Source organism: Schistosoma haematobium, chromosome 1 (genome assembly GCF_000699445.3).
Source record: "Schistosoma haematobium chromosome 1, whole genome shotgun sequence".
In the NCBI taxonomy this organism is placed as follows: domain Eukaryota; kingdom Metazoa; phylum Platyhelminthes; class Trematoda; order Strigeidida; family Schistosomatidae; genus Schistosoma; species Schistosoma haematobium.
Genome location: NC_067196.1, coordinates 1,379,230 through 1,399,223, shown reverse-complemented (window position 1 = coordinate 1,399,223; position 19,994 = coordinate 1,379,230). Strand labels below are relative to the sequence as shown.

At 34.7% G+C, this 19,994-nt stretch overlaps 1 protein-coding gene across 1 annotated transcript in view; it reads right to left on the bottom strand.

The window, feature by feature from the left end:
- Positions 1 to 339: 339 nt before the first annotated feature.
- The window catches only part of PPP2R5D_1 (Serine/threonine-protein phosphatase 2A 56 kDa regulatory subunit delta isoform), a 41,063-nt gene continuing 21,408 nt past the window's right edge, over positions 340 to 19,994 (bottom strand). The window contains exons 5-11 of the mRNA XM_051217414.1: positions 18,170 to 18,229; positions 15,786 to 15,948; positions 13,699 to 13,869; positions 6,844 to 6,968; positions 5,335 to 5,436; positions 3,478 to 3,766; positions 340 to 1,764 (exon numbers count right to left, since the gene is read on the bottom strand). Of these exons, the coding sequence (XP_051072877.1) occupies positions 1,612 to 1,764; positions 3,478 to 3,766; positions 5,335 to 5,436; positions 6,844 to 6,968; positions 13,699 to 13,869; positions 15,786 to 15,948; positions 18,170 to 18,229 (1,063 nt within the window). The 3' untranslated portion in view covers positions 340 to 1,611. The remainder of the gene's footprint in view (positions 1,765 to 3,477; positions 3,767 to 5,334; positions 5,437 to 6,843; positions 6,969 to 13,698; positions 13,870 to 15,785; positions 15,949 to 18,169; positions 18,230 to 19,994) is intronic.

Here is a 19,994-nt window from a genome sequence, read left to right as displayed (position 1 = left end):
TTGTTGTTTTTAGTCTTACCGCTCTTCAACCGACCTGTCTGACATGGTAGGACCTTGAGGAACAGTTGTTCCAGCTAATATAGCTCCGTTGCTTCATCACGATAGGCAAGCCCGACCACCACGTCAAGCTAACAACAACGGTCGAGACAAATCAAGTGACTTATATGTGATGTATATCTATTTAGAGTGCCTCCTTGTATCAACATTTATATATTCCAAATAAATATACTCAACCTAGTGCATCATCATTAAACAGTTATTACACAGTAAAATAACCTCAGCTATTTGTTTACAACTTGAAGTAAACATGGCACAAGAACTTTGTAAGTAAATATATATATATATATTTGTATATCAGTTATTCGAATACAAATGATTACACAAATATATGCAATGAATGTTGGTCTGTAGCAAAATGATATAGAAGAAGAAGAAGAAGAAGAAGAAGAAGAAGAAGGAGGAGGAGAAGAAGAAGTTAGAATACACATAATCAACAATCACATTTATTCTTATAGACTATTACTTATTTATTTATTTATACCACCTTAGTTTTTTATTATCTCATAACAAAATGGTACACATGGTGAATTAAAGATAGAAATTGATCAAATAATACTAAAGAATAATAAATAGACAAATTGAAACTTCATTCACAAAAAAAAACAAAAAAATTAGACAAGATCACATAGATTCAGAACAGACAATAATTACCATTCTCTTTAATCAATCAATCAATCAATCAGTGATACGTGTTAAAGAGAAATGAGAGAGAGAGAGTGAGAGACCTGAGAAACAACATTCCTATTAAAAGTCATAATAATAATATAAATCATGTATATATAGATACTTTGATACTTATGACTAGGTTATCAATGTTTGCACAAGTATACGTGAACTCTTGATGAGTTCAAGTTAAATCAAATAATAAAGTTGGGGGGGGAAATGGTAATGAACAAACAAAACAAACATTAATTTCTATTCAAGATTATCGGAAGCTAAAAATATTACTCATTTCTACTTAGTAATATAGTACTTACTTAAACAAAACAATGAATGGATTTTAATTACGAAACAAATAAAACAAACCGACCAAAAAAAGGTGTAAAACAATAAACTGGAATACTGAATTAAAGTGAAATCTTACTTTTCTTCTTTCTTTGTTGTTGTTGATGCTTATGTTAGACAAAAAAAAAACGGCGGTGGGTGAGGAAGGGAGGAGGGTGGAAAAAGGGTAAGAGATAATACAAATGTGTCGAATGATTAGAACAACACGAACAAGAAGAAGATTGAAAGGCCATAGTAAACACAAAAACAATGAAAAGAACATTCATTGTACAACAATAACAATGAACATCTTCGAAACAAATACAAGATAAACTGATGATTTAACTAAGTAAAGTTAACACTGAAGAGTTTCAGAGAAACTGACATCTCAACAGTTCGCTATATCTGTGGGGGAAAAAAACAACTGAAGCATATACTCTATACTATATGTTTTTTTTTACATTCACAAGTGTGTGTGTGTGTGCCAAAAAAACTGCTGAGACCGGGATACTTAGCCAATAATAATAATTTTTTTAGAAAAAAAAATGATTGCTGTTCTTGTAAACCTTAGCTGTCAGGTTGAGTTTTTAAATATTCATCTGGACGACGATGTTGTTCAAGAGCACGTATAGTAGTTTGACTATGAGGAAGCTCTGATTTTCGTTGAATCATAGGAAGTTTATCACGACGTCGTTCATTGATTATACCACGAAGTTCCGTCTGAAAAATAAATTAGATAAGCGATAAATCTATGTTTACTCGTACTTTTTTATATAATTGCTCAGATTAATTGTTTGGTGTAAATTAAATAAGGGTTAGAGGCAGGGTATTAGAGAATAATGGTATATTAGTAGGTGAGGTTATGAATCTTCATCGACTGAGATGGTTGGGCCACGTGTTACGTATGCCTGAACACCGATTACCACGACGCGCACTGCTATCCGGTATTGGAGATGGTTGGAAGAAAGTTAGGGGCGGCCAAACCTAAATGTGGCATCAGTGCTTGAAGTCACTAACTTCTTATCTGAGCCATATTGATAAATGCAGACTAACTGGTTGGAGTCCACGTGACTATCGTAACCAATGGTTGGGACTCTGAGTGACATGGTTCAGAATCGATCACAATGGCGTCGGTATATACACTCTTTGTCTTCCCTTACACTATGAAATCACAATCGCTTCATATCTTTCTTTCTATGGACTAATTCTTTCTTCCTATACTATGTCCTTATATGCAATCCTTATTTTATATATTACTACCATTGAATTAACTACTATGAATCCGGTGTTTATGTTGTTGTGCTAATGAGGTGTGGCAACTTGGAGCGATGCATATATGTGCCTGGTCCTACGCTGTAGCTGACTGACAAATAAATTAAGTATTAAAACATTTAGTGATTACGGAAAGAAATTTTACGTCGGGATCCCGTATACCTACTACGCCTTTTTAATCAGATACTTATCACCAGACCTCATGCAGCGTGGCTGAAAGCTGAATAAAGAAATCTGTACTTCGTGAACAAGTTACAATTAAACTTAATAAGTCGTTAAATTATTGTTTTTTATTTACAACTGTGGGAAAGTCTCATTGTGATAAAATATCTACGTTAATTCGTCAATTGGCATTACATAAATCAATGTAAAAATTGTATAGAAACCTCAAACATTTTGAAGTGATAGGGATTTGTAGCTCGAACGTATACTTCCGGTAGTATTGGATTTTGTTGTCGTTAAAACTAATACAATCAGAGCCTTTATGATAATTTCTTTACTCAACCTAAGGAACCAAATATGAAACTCATTCTTAGTTTAAGTATATTTTCTAGAAGCATATAAATGAATCTCAAGATCATTTATAAACTATGGATAACATTTGTTGTCTGTGTATGATTCGAGGCAACTCCAGGATGTATCTCATCATTTTTGCAGCAGTTCAGAAGACTCTCCCGGTCTTACACATTGTACGAACATTTCATGTACCTAAATTAATGGATGCTCTGGTTTTCAGAAGAGGCATCAGCCTCGTGACTTCTGAAAGAACTCGGCTTTCACTATGAGGCGTCATGACTCTTCTAAATGAAGACCTCCTAACTGCCAGGACAGAGTTCAAATGCTTTGAATTATTTTTTTTGTTAGCGTTTTTTTAGAGTTAGTTTTCTACGGGATGGGGTCTATAACCCTATGCCCAACCCTCCTTCTTTATCCGGGCTTGGGAACGGCAGTAGCTCCAGAGGTGCTTAGGTGGTTTCACTTCCTCAAATCAACCACAGTCAAAGTGTCAAATATTACAGGAGTCTGGAAATTAGTAGCTCAACCGATTAGTGCACCAGACTTAATAAATATGATTTGCAGATAATTTTAAAACTGATTAAATGTCAGCGTTATAATCTTCTGTAGTATCTAATGTAATGCATTAAATTTTATTCTACATACATCATCCTCCGCTTCACGTTGAAGATTCATCAATGAACCGCTAACGTCTTCATCTGCACCAAGAGGACCGTCATCATTTTCAGTGTTACTCGTAGATGGAGTCCCATTATTTACACAATGGTCACCCATGGGAGATGGTGATGAAATTGAATTAGGAGCAACTGAATTTGGCAATTCTCTATTTGAAACTGATGCTTCTTTCATAACCACAGCATACAATGGATTGCCTTTGGCAGTTTCACTTAATGTAGCCCATACACGTTCCCGACGTTTAGCTTCTTCTCTACTTCTGAAATACAAACAAAATGTTTAACAACATTAAAGCATTACAACATTACCGGACAATGTCCAAAGCGTAAATTATGAGAAGGTTTATAACCATAGAAAGAAGCATAATGCTTCGAATCAAAGTAAAATAAAAAAACATGTAACATTTGACGCAAATAAGTAAACAACATATAGACAGGCTCAAACGTTGAATAAGTGAGTAAATTGATTGAGATCATGAATTAATTGGTATTAGACCACCATTGAAAACCTGGAAGCACTGGATGGCTGTTTCGTCCTAGTACGGGACTCATCAGCAGTGCACATCCACGAGCCCGCTCGCGGGATTCGAACCCAGGGTGAGGTCGTGGATGTGTTTTGATGAGGAGTCCCGTACTAGGACGAAACGGCCGTCCAATGCTTCCAGGTTTTCAACGGTGGTCTAATATCAATCGGTCTATGATTTCAATCAAAAACATAATAATCTCCACAACCCCGTGCTGATAAGTGAGTAATTCACTATGAAACACACATGACTACTGAAAATATAATGGTAACTTTATTATCTTGTATATTTCTGTTAGCGATTTAAATATCCATAGGTTTCTAGTGCCATTTCGACTAGGATTGTGTAGATCCTTGTTTATTTAACGTATTGTCTTTTATTATTCGCCTATAATGTGAAGAACATTGGGAAAGTAACTTTAAAATTATTATATATTTTTATCGTAACTAACTACTAAATAACTCGGGTTATTGTATCTTTGTATTTCTCCACTTGTAATCTTTCATTTAGTGCATAAACCATTGTTGTATGTTACGGCTTTCTCAAGTTCTCGTTCAGTTTATGGCGGCATTCCGTCAATGCTGTAATTTCTTACTCTATGATGCACGATCTCAATTATATATAATCAAAGTATACTTTGTTGTGTACTATTCTGGTTATCGGCAAACGAGCGCGTGAAAACTGCCTCCTGAACAAACAGGTGTCTAGTACTGATCTCTACCATCATATCACTGTTTTTTTCCTTGAGTTGGTGTGTTCCGATATAAAACCATTAAAAATAATAATGATCATGATAATAAATAATCTAGGTGGATAATTCAATACTTCAATTATATAACACAGCTTATAGTACACAGTTCGAACACACGCGCTCATGTACAATTTAAGAAAATTATTCTCTTTGATATCACATAAGAATCTGACAAGGAAACGCTAAAGTTACAACCTAGATGTAAATTATTCATAGTGTGATTTGGGATAAATTCGTGTCGTTCCATGATATTACAGTGAGTGGGAACTCGATAAATCACTCCTTACTCTTGAAACGTTAAGTTTGAGTGCGATCCGATTCTATACTAGTCGATAACTGAATTACGTTTGTACGTCAGTTGTTCCGTTGTTATTATATGTGGATCATTATTTGTTTAGAGTCACAGTACTTTCCAACTATCTCAGATGGAGCTTTGTATAATAGTGTTGAAGAGACTCATGATATCAAGATACAGAGTCTTATAGTTTGTTGACTGAGTCAACCATGTTTAGTTATTATTTATCGTACAATAAAAAAAGAAGAAATAACTAACTTTTGTCTCTCTTCTTTATATCGTTGTGTACAATTATCAAAAAGTTTTTGATTCATTTCCATGAATAATTTAAGAGCATTGTATACAAGACCATGAATTGTTCTGGAGAAAAAAAAAGTAACAACATATATCGTAGATGACAATAGCATGTATTTACAATTGATTGATCACTGGGTGATGAACAATGTCATGTATATCAGGTTCATCTTAGTACAGATCGAATCCTATTGACCAGTCTAGGTGACTCCACATTGCGTGTACTATGTTGAGATAAGATGGTGGTTGGCGGTAGTCAACAGGAAACCCTGTACATAGGTTTCGTGCTACTTGACACTCGTCAGCAAGATGTACCTGTAATGTTGAGGGAACTGATGCTCCCTGACGGATTCGATGCCGTGTTACCCAGCTTCACAGTCATAAACGTTACCACTGAGCTATCTGGGCTACGAATGACCTTCGGTAGGACTGAGATGTATTTACAATTGGTTGATCACTGGGTGATGATCAATGTCATGTATATCAGGTCCTTCTTAGTGCAGATCGAATCCTATCGACCAAGTTGCAATATGGCCACCAGTCTATATATCGGTGACTCGACATTGCATGCACTATATTGAGATCCTAGGTCCAAGATTTCCTGTAAACTACCTGTAATTACCATCTTATCTCAAGATATAAGCATGTATATTGATTGATCTAATACTCATAATCTTTGTATTGTTAAAGCTTGATAAATGTAACTAATAATAAGATTAGATTAGAAACTATGGTTAAGCTGTATTTCTTTTTATTTCTTCATCAATAAGACAGGACAACGATTTTAACTGTGCTACACTCAAGGACTGTAAATCAGCTTCCACAAGTGAATCGAGGCGATCAAACATATTAGACTAAAAATCCGGACTGTCTTTGTTTTCTTTAATCTTCCTAGTAACTATGGTTAAGATATATATATATATATATATATATATATATATATATATATATATATATATATATATAGAATAGTTGAATTCATGAGCTAGACCACCATGGAAGCACTGGACAGCCGTTTTGCCCTAGTAGGGGACGGTGGCGTAAATTGATGGGTTGGTTGAAGTTAGACATTAACAAACACCGTTGGATGCCGGCTCAGTGGTCTAATGATTAAGCCCTCACGCGCGAGACCGATAAGTCCTAGGTTCGAATCTCGCTCGACGGGATCATGGATGGGCACTGCTGTGGAGTCCCGTAATAGGATGAAACGACTGTCCAGTTCTTCCACGTTGGTCTAGATTTAATTGACTCATGAATTCAATTAATAAAAACTACTATAATGTCCACAAAAACCCTTCTCTGATTATTATATATATATAATATCCAGCTATTATACAAACAAAAAGTGTAGATGTACACAGCTGTACAATAATTTCCGGTCTATAACTGTAATTTAAGTAATATCAAATTTATAGTGAATACTACTTTAAATAAGAATAATTATTACTAATGGGAATAGAGTAATTCACTTACTTATTCCAATGTTCTTTTGTACGATATAAAGCAGGAAACATTATAGGTAGAATTTCTTCAACATGATCATGCATTAATTGAAGGATATAATCATTACTCCAAAAGTATAATGCACGTTCTGCAACCTATAAACGAAACAAAATAGACAATCATGTAATAGGAAAAGAGGAAATCTATATACGGAAACAATAAACCAAAGAAACATAAGAATAGAATAAACTCTTTTGATGAAGAATATACACAGAATTAAATCAGCAATTATTGAAACATCTTCACTACAGTTCTAACACATCGACTAGGAAGTACCGACAACGTATGAAGTTTGTAGTTAAATTGAAATATTGATTATCATATTACAATTTAGTGAGTTGATTGAAGTTGTTTCCTTTACTGAACAAATAGAGATTATAATGGTTGAGTTCATGAGTCAATTTAAGCTAGGTCATCATGGAAAACCTGGAAGCACTGGACGGCCGTTTCGTCCTATTGTGGGACTCCTCAATAGTGCAAATCCATGATACCGCCTCGCGAGTTTCAAACGCAAGACCTTCAGTCTTGCACGCGAGTGCTTTACCACTAGTCCATAGAGCCGGCAACTAACGGTGTTAATTGAGATTATCTGGAAAAATTAATAGTAGCTAACTGGCTACTTTTGTTCGACAATCACGAAAAGTTTTCTGAACAGAAATGATTGGAATCAAATGGCTCCACAGAAGTAGGTAGATTGGTGATGATGGACTTTTTACGAATTTAGACTTACAGGCTCAAAAATGCAACAACTAACAAAAAAAAACATTAAACATAATAATTTCCAATCCAACCCTTCCCGCAGGAATTGTCAAGACATAAATCACCCCTGAGAATGATTATGAAAGGAAACAATGTGGAGGTTTGTACAGAAAACTGAGAATTATATAAGGATTACTTATTGCGAAACAGAGCTTCACGTTTTGAAGAGACTAAAATGCAGAAATGCTATTTTACAGATAATTCACAACACCGACCGTTCACAGTCCCTTACTTAGTCTCACTCACAGACATCATCTCACTATATCGAACTACTGTCATGTATGCCGATTGCTTAATCCAGTGCGAACTTTATTCAGAAAGTGCGATGCAAACAAATTGAGTCGACAACTGTCAAATAGACAGGATGAAACAAACTCAACCCAACTCATCATCTCAACGTCTTACACTGACTAATTTCGCGATGCACACAGAAGTAGTAGTGTAATCAACGAGAACACAAGCAGGGGACGATCGAACGTATTTGAACGCACAAAACTACAGAACATCTTAGTAAAATCTAAGAACCATACAGTAAATACTACGTTTACAAAATATCAATTGTTTCCTTTTGCAAATAATAGTGAACTTTCTTTTCATAGTGATAAAAGATAGTTATAGTATGGTGTGTATGTGTGTGATACTTATATTGACATGAGTAGTATATAACGACAGTCAGAATTAGAATATCTGGTAGTACGGTCATGAGTTAACTCTCCCTCTCCAAATGCTCTTACATGGCCTCTGCCAAGGAAGTCTTACTCAATGCCTTCACGCACCAGGAGTGTTGTCTACGAAATTCAGAGGACGAAATGGCAATGTCAGGTGCTCGAATCAGGTTGGTGGATCTATCTAGGGAAGTTGGAAAACCCTGATTCAAAACCAATGGTGCACATGGGCTGACTTCAGGATCCTGAGGGAACAAATAGTGTATGAACCAATTATTGGTCACCGGCTACCATGGGACTACATCTCCTTACGATGCTTCGCTGCTTTGCAGATTAGACCTTCAGGTCTTATTATCCATTTAAAAGTCAGTGATCCTTGCAGTTGTACAAATGAAAAGACTTCAATTGAAGTTAAAAGTCGTAAGCTAAATAAATGACTTAACATTTTATTATTCTTCTATAACACTAGCACTTCAAAGAAATAAATTAATTCTTTAGAAAGACAAGTACTTTTTTCAAAAGTATAAGTTATTTAACCTCCATCCCCGCCTAATGTCTATTCAGTGGCTAATAGTACATTTCATTATCATAGTGATGTAGTTGAAAGGATTATATGGAAAGGAAAAAAACTACATACATCAAAATATAACACTGTACTTTGAATTAGGGATAGAAGAAGTCACTGGAAAAATGAAAACACTCCACACAGATACATTGAATTACAACCAATGGGTAACTTGACATATATACACATAAATATTACATAATATCTCATAGTAGTCTTCATCGAGAGTAATTTTAACCGGTATGTTTTAAAGAGAAACCAAATCGAAATGACATCTAGTTAGCGAGATAGTACACTTAACTATCTACGTTATTTTAATTGGGTTACACATATATGAAAAAATATTCAGAATTTGATAAATCTTGATAAAGAAAAAGAAACCTATCAATTTCGCCCTCAAATGCCCTGGTACGATCGAGAGTGGGAAGAGCCCACTCTCCCTCTCCTAATGCTTTCACATGGCCACGCGTATATAGCCTCTGCCAGGGAAGCCTTACTCAATGCCTTCACACACCAGGAGTGTTGTTTACGAAATTGAGAGGACCAAAAGCGAATGTCTGGCGCTTTAACCGGGTTGGTGGACACGGTGAGCCCACCCTGATTCAAAACCAATGGTGCACATGGGCTGACTTCAGGATCCTGAGGGAACAAACGGCGTATGAACCACTCGTCGGTGACCGGATACCATTAGGCTGCATCTCCTTACGATGCTCCACTGCCTTGTGAATCAGACCTTTAGGTCGGAGGCCCAGGGTTTGGCCTCCTAAGTAAACCACCTGCTTTGGTTTAGGTACCCGGGCAGTATCACAGCCCTCACACAAATCAACTGAGATTTGTGTGGTGCATAATATTCGCTGCCCTTTTGTACCAATATTTATGTGTTCAAATAAGTAAATAAATAAATTTCTGGTAAAGAGTTGAGGTGATAAATCTTTTTATGAAGCTGCATAGATATACGCTAGATATTGTCATTTGTTTTTCCATCCTGGAAGTGTTTTACAGTGTGTTGTAGCCCCCTTGAAAAAAGTTTGTACGCAGTTGATTTTGTGAGTTATTGGGTTGTTACCTACTGTAGTTGAGAATTAGATATGTAGGTTGGCTTCCACTGTATTTGAATCTTCTGCTTTCCTGTGTCAGTTCTGGTGTTCAATACATTCAAGAATGATAGTTTTTTGTTCAACGCTTTTTCCATTGTGAATTTAATATCATCGGAGACGTAGGTATCTTCCAGACCGCACATTATGATGATAACAGTCTTGACAACGGTATTCGAAACATCAAGCTGACGACACAGAGGACAAAAACGAAACACCTCCTTTCAAAAAAAACTAACCAGGATTTCAAAAATCAAGCTGTCAAAATAATCTGAATCGAACATGGCTTAGTATACGACACTCTATCCCTGTTCCTGATCTCAAAGTACAGGAGGCACAGAAGTCAAAGCCTACTAGAACTAATCGATTTATGCTTAAAAACATATTTTCAATTCAACATCAAAACACCAGTGAGGTAGATCATCAATATCAGAACTTCTGCAGTAAGTTAATGTAAACATGTACCAAGTTAACAGAAATATTCGAAAGATGACGAAATGAAGGAGAACAACATTTACAATTTTCTAGTCGGTAATAATTAAATATACTGAAATTTTGAATACAGTTGTTAAGATCAAAATGATATTGAAATAGACGGTTTTGCTTTTTCTCATAGTGACAAACTTTTATCATTTTACACGGACAATTACAAAATCTCAAAGGTTAAGACTACTTGATTCAGGTTTGTGTGATTATCTTGATCAATCAAGATGGAACTTTGGATGATATGACTTTAAATTGATCATAATGGATTAGATGCATACAGTGTTTTATACATTCTTGTGAAATACTCTAAAATGTTATAGAAATTGATCTTTAATATTCCCTTTATAGACACTGATCGTTCTTCTTTTTATGGTGAACATGAACACGAGTAGGACAAACGAATGTATTTCAGTACATAATGACAGAGTATCTCACTAATATTTGAGAACCATATAATGAATCGTTAATTTGTAAAATATCAATCCATCATCTCAAACTTGACTATTCTTGTTGCAAACATCAATCCTATGTCTCAGATTTCATTGTTCATCAGTTCAGTTTCTGTTCTTTCCTCATCGACCTTTTACCTGAAATACATTCTATGCCTAACCACTGTTATATACTACTTATGTGGATATAAGTAACCCACACTAAATTTTCTGTCACATAATCTTATTCTCCTTGCTACGACTTGATCTTATTCCTGTACTGATTCAATATTTGACAATTTCAATATTAGTTAAGTGGATGAGATCACTTCAATCCTTCGCTTTTCTGATCAACTAACTTGAGTAATATATCCAACTTGTATAATAGAATTAAAAGTATATTTAAGTTATTAATCCATCATGCATCGGATTACAATAATTAAGATTTATGAATTGAGTAATTGTCATTAAATATAGAACATAGTTAAAAAGAAATCAATTCGACATTCATAAGTGTAATATAATGAAAGTTGATCATCAATATTCACTATAAATCAATATTGATTTCCATCCATTATTCATTAATATTTGGAAATTGAACATCACAACAACTTCTTTCCTCATCATCTTAATGTTCAGATGTGTAATGGAAACAAATATACTAACAGATAACTTTGTCAGGTTTATACATATTGCTTATGATTGATAAATGAATATGTCGTTCAATGTCGTGAATTAGTTGATGTTAGACATTAACAAACACCGTTGGATGCCGGCTCAGTGCGAGACGGATAAGTCCGGACGCGTAGTGCTGAGGAGGTCTATAGTAGGACGAAACGCCCATCCAGTGCTTTTAGGTTTTCCATGGTGATTTAGCTTTAATTGACTCATGAATTCAACTACTAAATATACTATAATACCCACCAAACCCCTTCTGACAATATGTTATAATGCTGTTATTATAAGCTATCATTTCACTGATTAACCAATGTTATATCTGTTCTACCACTCTTAAATTATCGTATGTTAATTATAAACAGCGAGACTATAACTTATGGACGAACCAATCAGGTGTAAGATAACAGGCCCCAGATATTGGCGCGAAATTCACTCATCCATTTGACTAAACAGATTCATGGCATTGTAGCTGATGTCAGTTCGTGATGAAAGCCTTAAATGTAGTTCCTAACCCTAATCGTCAACTGTAAATCATAATCCTAATTCTTCACACTGGTTTATAACCCTCATTTGGTCCTAGTCATTAGATGGACATTCTCAAGGTTAGTCTAGCGTCGCTTAAAGGTTGTCCACAAATTATAGTCTCACTCGTTGTAACTAATTATAGGGTTTTAAAAAGAATAATATTCAGTTATGAACCATACAGACACACGGACCCAATTAAGTGTACTACATTAGTATGTTCAGATGAAATAAACACGAGGAATAGTGAATACATTAGAATGAAATACTGAAGTGAATAGCAAACAATAATATTTGAATTCGGAATCTGTAAAGAAGATAAAATAATGAAAGTATCTGTGCTATTTCTGGTTGTCTTTGAGATATATCACTATGGATCCTACATACTGAATACAACTTGAGTGAGAGAGCAACTAGACAATTTATACTAATTGAAATCAAGGCTCAAATAAACAGTAACTAACATAATAGACTAATGTCACATCTTGATTTGATGGCATAAGTTATAAATATGATCAATCTTATCTAACTCAGAATTAATAAATTGACGAATACTTTATACTTGTATATATAAATGTAACAATTGTTAACCGAATATGTGTTGTATGATACTTATGACTGTCGACAGATATAAGTAGTATGTAACATCAATCAGAGGAGGAAGGCATGGCAGCAAAAGGCTATGAAGGTTGACTTGAAGAAAAACAGGAATGGAAATAGTTAATGAATCAAAAGAATCATACAGAATTTGCAATGGCGCAGGTGCATCCACTCTTTATGTTCTCCCGAATTCTAATCGTCTGAATTCTTCATGTCCCGTCTTTTTTCCTCTTTCCAAATTTATTTCACTGGATTATACCCCTTGAATAAAATCTACAAACCATAATTTTTCCGATTACTACTTATAATTTTACTACCTCTACCACCATTATGGGATTTGAATCGACAACTGAAACTTTGTGATAATGTGGTATGTCAACTCGAAACGATGTACGTACGTACGTACGAAGTTCTATGTTGTTACTGACTGACTGACCGATACAGAATTTGAAAGATAAATGATGGAATTTCGCAAATAAAGTAATCAATGTATGGTTGTTCTATTTTACCAAGAGATTATGTGAATTGATATTTAAGTACATTCGATTGCCTCCATTAGTATTCTCATTGATTCCAATAATATTATTGATAACCAAATGAACAAGAAAAGCTTTTGTTTTAAAGGAATATTGAAAAATGATCAATCAACTACACATAGCAACTATTGAACAATCTAATTCACATTTCATAAACACAGAAACTATGATAGTAGTAGTAGATGGTCTATCAGGGTGCTTGGTACCTTTGTGGTAGCGCTACAGGGTTGAGCTATACTATTCAGATTGTAGCGTTAAAGCCCATGCGGTATCTGGTTCTTCTATGAGGCAGGATTGAGCTGTATTGCTCAGGTTATAAAATTTCAGCCTGAATGGTGTCTGGTTCTCCTGGAACCAGGATTGAGCTGTACTATATAAGTTGTCACGTGAAAGTTTGGATGATTTCCGGTTCTCCTGAAAACCAATGTAAAACTAACCTGGCCCATAAGGGTATAATTATATAACTAGTAATAATAATAATTTTTAACTCACTTGAAAATGAGGAGATGATACACATTTAGCTAATTGTGTAAAAAGTGGTCGAATAATTTTTCGAAATTCTGATGGATCAACAACATCAAGAATTTCTTCTAATTCATTTAAAAACATCACTTCTTTAGGACTATGAGTTTTTGGCCAAAATTTTAATAAACTAAGAACAACCTAAATATTAATTTTAAAGGAAAGAAATAGAAATTTATAGAGGATGAAATGGTAAATATACAAGTGATAAACATGAGAAAATATATTCTTTAATATGAATTTGAGAGACATATAGCTTCATCTGTTAAACTGATTACTGTATTGCACTGAAATGTCTTGGTACAGTCGAAAATGGGGAGAGTCAGCTCTGCCTCTCCAAATGGCTACGTGCATACAACCACTGTCACGGAACTCCAGTTCACTGCCTTCTCGTGGGATTATTGTTGCTTACGAAACTGAGAGAACGAAAAACGAACGTCCGACACTTTAAACCAGTTGGTGGACACGAAGGGTCTACCTAGGGGAGCTGGAAACCTTGATTCCACATGGGCTAACTCCAGAATCCTGAAGGAACAAATGGCGTACGAACTTGTTGTTGGTGACCGGCTATTATGGGACTGCATCTACTAACGTTGCTCCACTGCCATGTGGATTAGACCTCTGTGTCAAAGGCCCGTGGAGTGACCCGTAAGAAAACTACTTGCTCCGGTTTGGGCGCCCAACCCTTTACAAATCAAATGATTTGTGTGAAGCATATCTATTTGATGCCTTCTTGTACCAGTGTTTATGTGTTTAAATAAATAAATAATAAATAGGTAGGCAATACATGCAGCAGATGTGACGTTATATTCGAAAAACGAAGTATTTATTGATTCTATGAAGAAGTGGCTTACACTAAGTCACGAAACGTCGGAAAATCTAATTTTCTACTCATTGGGATATTACAAATATTTTATTTTTATTTATTTAGACATATTTTGATTCATGATAACTTTGTCAAATATATGATGCGTGTGAATGATCTTTAAAGCGTTACAGCATTAATTATTGACATCACGGTATAAAGAAAATAATAAAATAGTATAGGGCCATAATGAACGTCAATTAGAAACTCTTATGTCCGAAAAACTAAACGACGAAATCTCTATTTTATTCAAGACTAAAGAAATTTGAACGACAAACAACGATAATACACATTTACAAAGATATTCCCGATCGCTGCTGCTACATTGAAGTGGTGGTTGGTTTGCTTGTCGTGATAAAGCAATCGAGCTATACAGGCTAGAACAATCGTTCTTCAAGGTCCTACCATGTCAGATAGGTCGGTTAAAGAGCGATAAGATTAAAAGCAGCAAACCCAAGGTCTGAGGATGTCGTTGTACTGTTGACTGTACAGACGTGTGACGGCAGTAAGGTGTTTCCTTAAGACAACCAGCATAACAGCGATGATGCCTTCCCAAAAAAGGGTGGAGTTAGTAAAAGTCGACCCTAAAGATACACACCTCATCTTATCCCATGGATATCTGTCTCCAGAGGTAAGGTTTCAATAAATACGGAGCTAACATGAAAATTCCCCACAAAAAGGTCGTATGTGACCGACCTTATGCAGTTGTCCCTTGGGTACGGCGGTCACACTCTCAGGTCATTAAAACCACCTTTAATCCGATTTCTTTTTCAAGTACCTTGAAAAGAACCCTTCCACGGTGTGGGCAACCGGGAAATGATAATTATATGAATATTACAGAGTGTGATAAATTACAAAAATTGGCTGCTTTCAAAATGTCTTATTTCCTTATATCAAATTTCTATCATTATCTTTTATTATCTTGGATCAAACACATTGTTACTCATTCCTTGTGATCGTTGGTAACTTATATGAATGTATAAGAATAACAGGCTATAGATTAGTTCCAGTTAATGATCCAGTTTCAAAACAAAACAAAACAAAGAATTGCCCAATGGGTACAATATTGTATGTTAAAAACAGTTCTAATTAATGTGTATCCCTCTCTGTCTATATATATTAACATACTCATTTGCTAGATCATAAATCATTCAAAGTGATATATAATTGAAATTAATATAAATTAACTAACCTGTTGAGTAAGTGTTGGATCTTTTTCTAAAAATTGTATAACACAATAAGCTAATTGTGCATGATATATACTAACTGATTTAACTTTATGCAATGGAAGTAATACACGCATTAAAAATATCTTATGTTCTTCTTTTAATGGTAATGCAAATCCATTAATGATACTATATACCAAAAAGAAAAACCAAAAAAAAAAAAAACAACAACAGAAGAATAGAATGTAGATAAGAGAAAATTACGGAACAACCAAGTGAGTACTGTTGTAGTTAAATATAAGAATACTAGGCTAAGAGTATAAATTTATGATGTTGACAAAATATTTCTTGAAACTTACTTCATACTGAAACATTGGTACTATATCCAATATTGATAAAGTTTAAAAATTAAGCCCCCAAATGCCCGAGAGTGGAGAGAGTCCGCTCTCCCTCTCCAAATGCTATCACATGAACACGTGCATACAACCAATGCCACGGAAGTCCTACTCACAGCCGTCTAGCGGAATTAGTGTTGTTTACGAAATTGAGAGATAGAAAAGTGAATGTCCCTAACCAGGTCGGTGGACACGGTGAGTCCATCTAGGGAAGTTGAGAAACCCCAATGGTGCATATGGGCTGGCTCCCGTATCCTGACAGAACAAATAGCGTATGAACCCAAAGTTGGTTACCGGCTAGGATGAGATTAGATCTTTAGGTAGAACGCTCCCGTTGTGACCCTCTGAGAAAACCATCTGCTTCGGTCTGGGCACCCAAGCATTATCACAGCCCTTACACAAATTGAATAATTTGTGTGACGCATATCTATTGGGTGCCTCTTTGTACCAATATTTATATGTAGATATATAGTTTTTGTTTTGTTTTAATTTAACTTACACAAATGTTCAATATTACAATTATGAATAAGAATAATACAATATAGAAATAACAAGAAAATTAGACCGTTTAATATCATAATCAAAACTATTTCTTTAACCGATCTAGACATAGAATAGTATCATGTGATATGATCAGCTTAATAACAAATAAATTTGTAAATAATATTAGTTGTTATGATAAGAGAAAACTTTATAACTATGGAAATAATTATGATAATTTGATCGACTATAGAAATATGATATAATATGAAGGAGAAGAAAAAGAAAAAAAACAGTATTAAAGCTATCAGGACTCAACAGCTAAGTGGATAACATGATGGCGTTTGAAGCGAACAGTACTGGGTTCCAGTCCTGGAGTGAATATCAACTCTGGGATGAGGGTACATTCAGCTGACGAGTCCTAAATAGGATGAAATACACGTCCTGGATTCCACTGCTAGCCACTATCCATCTTTGTTTAAAAAGCTTCTTGCATTATTTTGTGGATAATTTCGAAACAAGTGTCTGATAAATTGATTCTTGAATATATAGCACTGATCAAATTTCAGTAAAGTTATTTATTCGTATTAACCTTAAAGATGTGAAATTTGTGATTATTCAGTAGTAGGATCTGAATCTGAAAATCATCAGCCTTAATTATGAGTACTGTTAGAGTTGATTATCATAGTGTGATGTATGCTACTTATGTCGACATACATAAGTAGCATCTAACACCAATCGGAAGTAAAAACCCTGGTAGCAGAGGGTATGAAGGTTGACTTCGAGAAAACAGGGACGGAATTAGAAAGGAATTGCGAATCAGAAAAATCATACAGAATGTGAAAGATAAATGACAGAAACTTGCAAATGAAGTATTTGATGTGTGGCTTTCATATTTTACCAAGACATGCCGTAATTTTGTATTAAAATACATTCGATTGTCTCCGCCTGTATTTTTGTTTGTTACAATAGGACATCAGTATTCTCAATATGATGTTGGAACTTGATATGAGTAATGCTTCAGAGGAAAACGATGATTGTGCATAAAGTAACTTAAAATTCAACAATTTGTTGTGTACGCGATCTTTGACTGTCAGACAAATTACAAGTGTCAATGACGGTCAAAAATGACATAAGCTGTTTTGATTATTATTATATTTACATTGCTTTTATTTGTTACGATACCACACCACATGAACTCACACAAATACTCGAATGAACGAAACCCTCGACTATTACCAAAGTTTTAACCCACAAAGTAGATACTACGATAGGCTCTTCCAAATCTTGGATGAGTACTTTAAATGTTAGTATCGATTCGATATGTGGAGAAATCAAGATCACGAATAAAAGTATTTCAATACTATATTATTAGAAATAAATACATTCGTAAACAAATATAAATTCTTCCCCCCCCCCTTCAAGAAAAATACAGATGTTTACATCATAGTATACAGATTACTCGTTAGTGATTCGATGGTCTATAAACCTTAGATAACAACATATCATGGATAAGAAATAAAGATAAAACATACCTGCCCAAAATTTCTAAGAGTTCAGCAATTCCATTATGAACTTCTGTTTCGTAAATGAACCTGACAAACCCAACAAAATGTATGCAAATACGATAATAATAATAACAATAATAACAATAATAATAATAATAATAATAATAATAATAATAATAATAATATGGAAAGTATGTTCAAAACTACTGGATCAACAATTGATATAATATCGAATTGAAACGATCAAGATTTTTAATTAAGGAAAACAAATCAAACACTCATTAAAGTATAGGGGTTGTGGAGAATGTTAAGTTTTGATTGAGATCATGAACCGATTGATGTTAGTTCTGGTGAGAAGCCGTCACCAGTGGAGCTAATCCGTATCGGGTAGAAACAGGTGTCTACCTCAGTACAATGGAAGATGGTTGCACAATTTCGTTGAAGTTAGACATTAACACCATTGAATACCGGCTCAGTGGTCCAGTAAGTTAAGCGTTCGCGCGCGAGACTGAAGGCCCTGGGTTCGAATCCCACGAGCGGGATCGTGCATGCGCACTGATGAGTAGTCCGACAATAGGACGGAACTGCCGTCCAGCGCTCCCAGTTTTTCAATGGTGGTCTAACATCAATCGGTTCATGATCTCAATCGAAACTCATTAAAGTTATGTAACCACTAAAGCCATTTATATGTTATGTAATTATAAAAACCGGTAATCTCTGCAGTAAGTTAAGATTTATTTAAAGTCCAAATAATGCTATTTATTAATGTTGGAAAAAATCTTTTCTTTTTTTGAAAATTCGATTAGAATCAGTCAAAAAAATGAACTACTTAATAACTATCACTTTGAATTCTTATATCGCACTAGTTCTATCGAACAAGGTGTCACAGTATACTCGTACTCTGAAAGGTTAACTAACCAGGAAATCCTAGAAAGCGTAAAAATATCCTTGTATTCTTCTATCGTTGTTTTTTCCATAGTTTAAGAGGTTGAGTGAAGTTATTAGGGGATAGGGTTAACATTAGATTGAAGAGTGTTAGATTGTCTTTGATTATTGAGTTAAGATTCAAATGGATAAAAACTCCATCATGAATATCAACAAGGTTTGCTATTTAATGTTATTGAAAGCTAAAGAATCAAGAGGCTATTCTCATCCACATATAAAGTCTACAAATGAGATCAGATGTAATTATGCCTTAATGACACAACAAATAGAAAACAGTGCTTATTATCACGGTGTCACACATACATATAATAAATCTGATATTATCAGCATGATCGAAATGTTGTTAGAAACGGTAGGTTGATAAATCTGAGCACCAAGTTGATAATTACTGACTCGAATTTAAATGAATAGACCATTTCCTAACTTTTGCTTCCCTCTCCTCTAGAGACAGAATATAAGCTTCAACTAGAAGATTTATTTCACCGAATTTTAGGGGGATGACTTAGCGTAGAAATCACGCACATCAATATATTAACAATGTCTTCAGAAATACAGTAAAAACATTACCAAAACAACTAAATGACAATGTCCTTTTAAGCAAGGAAAGTGAAGAACTAATTAAGTGAAGAACATTAACGCGCAAAACGCTAAACTCAAATCTACATAAACTAGCTTACAAAAAGTGTGAGCTTCATGTTATTTGGGAATCCATCATCCACAATCTATAAGAATTTATTTATTTATTTATTTGAACACATAAATATTGGTACAAGAGAGCGCCAATATATATGCGCCACACAAAACAATCGGAATTCGAAGAGAAGTAGAAAGAAAAAAAAACTAAGGAACGCAAAAGAAAAAGAGAACAATGACGAAGAGATTGGAGTAAGGTAGTGTGGTAGTAACG